At 39.2% G+C, this 2,859-nt stretch overlaps 1 protein-coding gene across 1 annotated transcript; it reads left to right on the forward strand.

Annotated features, from left to right (window-relative positions):
• Positions 1,486-2,777, forward strand: LOC107620853 (uncharacterized mitochondrial protein AtMg00810-like). The gene is made up of 4 exons (XM_016322956.1): positions 1,486-1,557; positions 1,609-1,887; positions 1,989-2,081; positions 2,172-2,777. Exons 1-4 carry the CDS (start codon positions 1,486-1,488, stop codon positions 2,775-2,777), a joined length of 1,050 nt encoding a protein of 349 aa, XP_016178442.1.

Consider the following 2,859-nt stretch of genomic DNA (forward strand, 5'->3'; position numbering starts at 1 on the left):
GAAGTTAGTGCAGCTGATACATGTAGTTTTGTAGATTTGTATGATGTATGGCATAGAAGGCTGAGATATCCAACAGCCAAGGTTGTAAAGATAATAATGGAATTATGTAATGTTGATATTAGCAAAGTTAATGAATAGTTAAGTTTGGTGATTAAATTATAGTGTAATGCTTATTGTCAAGGAAAGCATCATAACTTTTCATTTTCTAATTTTTCAAGTATAGTTTATAGAACTCTTTGGAGCTTGTGTATTCGGATGTATGGGGATCAGCTCTTATCGTCTATAACTCAGGCTTTAGATACTATATTTCATTCATTGATGCAGCAACCAGGTTCACAAGTATTTACTTACTACGAAACAAGGCACAGGTTTATCAAGCCTTTACTCAATACAAGCAAATGATGGAAAATTGAACTAGAAACAAGCTCAAAACCCTCCAAATCAATAATAATGCAAAAGAATTTCTCTCCCAAAAATTCATGCAGTTTCTTCTTCAAAATGGAATAGCTCAAAAACTAAGCTATCCTTACACACACCAGCAGAATGTAAACACAGACATGTTACAGAGACTGGGCTTGCACTTCTAGCTCAGACAGCCATGCCACTCAAGTTTTGGGATGAGGCCTTCTTGACAACAAATCATTTCATCAACCAATTGCCTTCCCAAATCACCTCTCGAAAGTTTCCATTTGAGTTACTTCACCATAAAGAACCTAATTACAAGTTCCTTAGAACATTTGGGTGTGCTTACTTTCCCTAACTAAGATACTACCAACCTCACAAGTTCAGCTTCAAGTCTGAAAAGTGCCTTTTCTTGGATATTCGTCTCATCACAAGGGATATAAGTGCCTGGACAAAAGTGAAAAGTTGTACATATCTAGGCATGTGGTGTTTGACAAAACTGAGTTCCCTTACCAATCCATGTTCATCAAAATCAGTGATCCAAAACCTCCACACAGCTTTGTAACTCATCTTCCAAACCTTACAACTATCACCATAACTCCAATCAAGACAACTCAACCTCCACTATCATACTATTCTAGAGCTCCAGTACCACTCACCTCACCTCTCCCAATCACAATAGTCCAAGACATAACACCTATCACTTAAACATAAGCTTTTAATCCATTAACTGTTGAGTCATCCACACCCCTAGAGACATGCCCGAATCAGTCACAAACCCAAGAAAAATTTGTATATCCTGCCAATATTAATTATGTTAATAATTGTTCATTACCTGCTAATATTGACTTATTCCTCTCTACTTCTGTATTTTCTTCATGTATTGCAGGGTTAGCTGAGAACTCTAAAGTTGTTATACAAGATGCAACAAGAAAAATGCACTCTATGACAACCTGGAGCAAGGCAGACATCTTCAAACCAAGAGTGTTTGCCTCACTTCTGCAAGAACAAGTTCTTGATCTCACACAACAGGAGCCCATGACAGTGGCTTAAGCACTCACTTCACCACACTGGAAGGCTGCTATGGATGAGGAATTTGCAGTACTCCTCAAGAACAAAACATGGAATCTAGTCCTAGCTATAGCGGAGCATGAGGCAATAAGTTGCAAATGGATCTTTCGGGTGAAGTGACAACCTGATGGGAAGGTTCAAAAATACAAAGCAAGACTTGTTGCAAAGGAATTTCATCAACGAGAAGAGCTAGACTATGATCAAGTCTTAAGTCCAGTTGCCAAGCCCGCCACTATTCGGACAGTGCTCTTTGTGGCTATGAAATTTGGCTGGAAAGTGCACCAATTTGACTTCAACAACTCCTTTCTTAACGGAAATTTGTTTGAGACAGTGCATATGGTTCAACCTGACGGCTACATGCTTGGGACTGGGCTTATTTGCAATCAGGAAAAGGCTCTGTACGGCCTCAAGCAGGCCCCTTGTGCTTGGTTTCTCAAGCTCAGTGGAACTTTAAATAAGTTTGGCTTCTCCAGCACTATCTCTGCCATGTGCTTGTTTGTGCATCACTACTCCAGTTCTACAATTTATCTTCTAACTATGTTGATGATATACTGGTCACCAACACTAATGCTGCTGAAATCCATGAGCTAATTCAACAACTTAATGATGTGTTCACTTTGAATGATCTTAGAGAAATGATTTTTTTTTTAGGAATTGAAGCTATAAAACATAAAGATCAGTCCTTGACACTAATGTAGACCAAGTATACCAAAGATCTCTTGAAGAGAGCAAAGTTCTCTGATGCCAAGCCAGCTCTGACCCCAATAATAAGTAGCTTAAAGCTCACAACAGCTGAGGACACTCTACTTGACAATCCTTTACTATACCAATCAATAGTTGGTAGACTCCAATATGTCACAATGACGCAGCCAGACATCACCTATGCAGTGAATAAAGTTGCAATATATGCATTTACCCTATGTTCAGCATTGGAAGGCCGTCAAACAGATATGCACTATCTAGCTGGTACTTCAAAAATGGGTCTTCAGATACACAAAAATTATGAATTCAGAATCATTGCCTTCAATGATTTGGATTGGGCTGCCGATTTGGATGATCCGAGGTCGACCATAGGATACTATGTCTTTCTTGGAACCAATCTACTATGTTGGTTGAGTCGCAAGCAAGCAGCAGTTTCTCGATCGAGTTCAAAGGCCGAGTTTCGGGCCTTAGTTGATGTTATGGCTGACACCATCTGGTTGCAAAAGTTGTTAAATAAAATGCACCTCTCGTTAGGTCCTGCTCCAACCACTACAAGAAAAGCGCTGAATACCGTCAGATTTACCGTCGGACGTTATCGGTAGTTATGAGCGAAAATTCATACCTAAAAAAAATTACCGTTGGATTAGAAATTTCGTTACTAAATCCAACGATAAATAGTGGCAC

This window comes from Arachis ipaensis, chromosome B10 (assembly GCF_000816755.2).
Source record: "Arachis ipaensis cultivar K30076 chromosome B10, Araip1.1, whole genome shotgun sequence".
In the NCBI taxonomy this organism is placed as follows: Eukaryota; Viridiplantae; Streptophyta; class Magnoliopsida; order Fabales; family Fabaceae; genus Arachis; species Arachis ipaensis.

What these genes read in the sequence shown, in the direction of transcription:
- LOC107620853 (XM_016322956.1), top strand. Translation starts at nt 1,486, where the DNA reads ATGGATGAGGAATTTGCAGTACTCCTCAAGAACAAAACATGGAATCTA. An exon ending in TAGCTATAGCGGAGCATGAG is followed by an intron (nt 1,558 to 1,608) that starts GCAATAAGTTGC and finishes CCTGATGGGAAG; the next exon opens with GTTCAAAAATACAAAGCAAG. An exon ending in CTCTGTACGGCCTCAAGCAG is followed by an intron (nt 1,888 to 1,988) that starts GCCCCTTGTGCT and finishes TCACTACTCCAG; the next exon opens with TTCTACAATTTATCTTCTAA.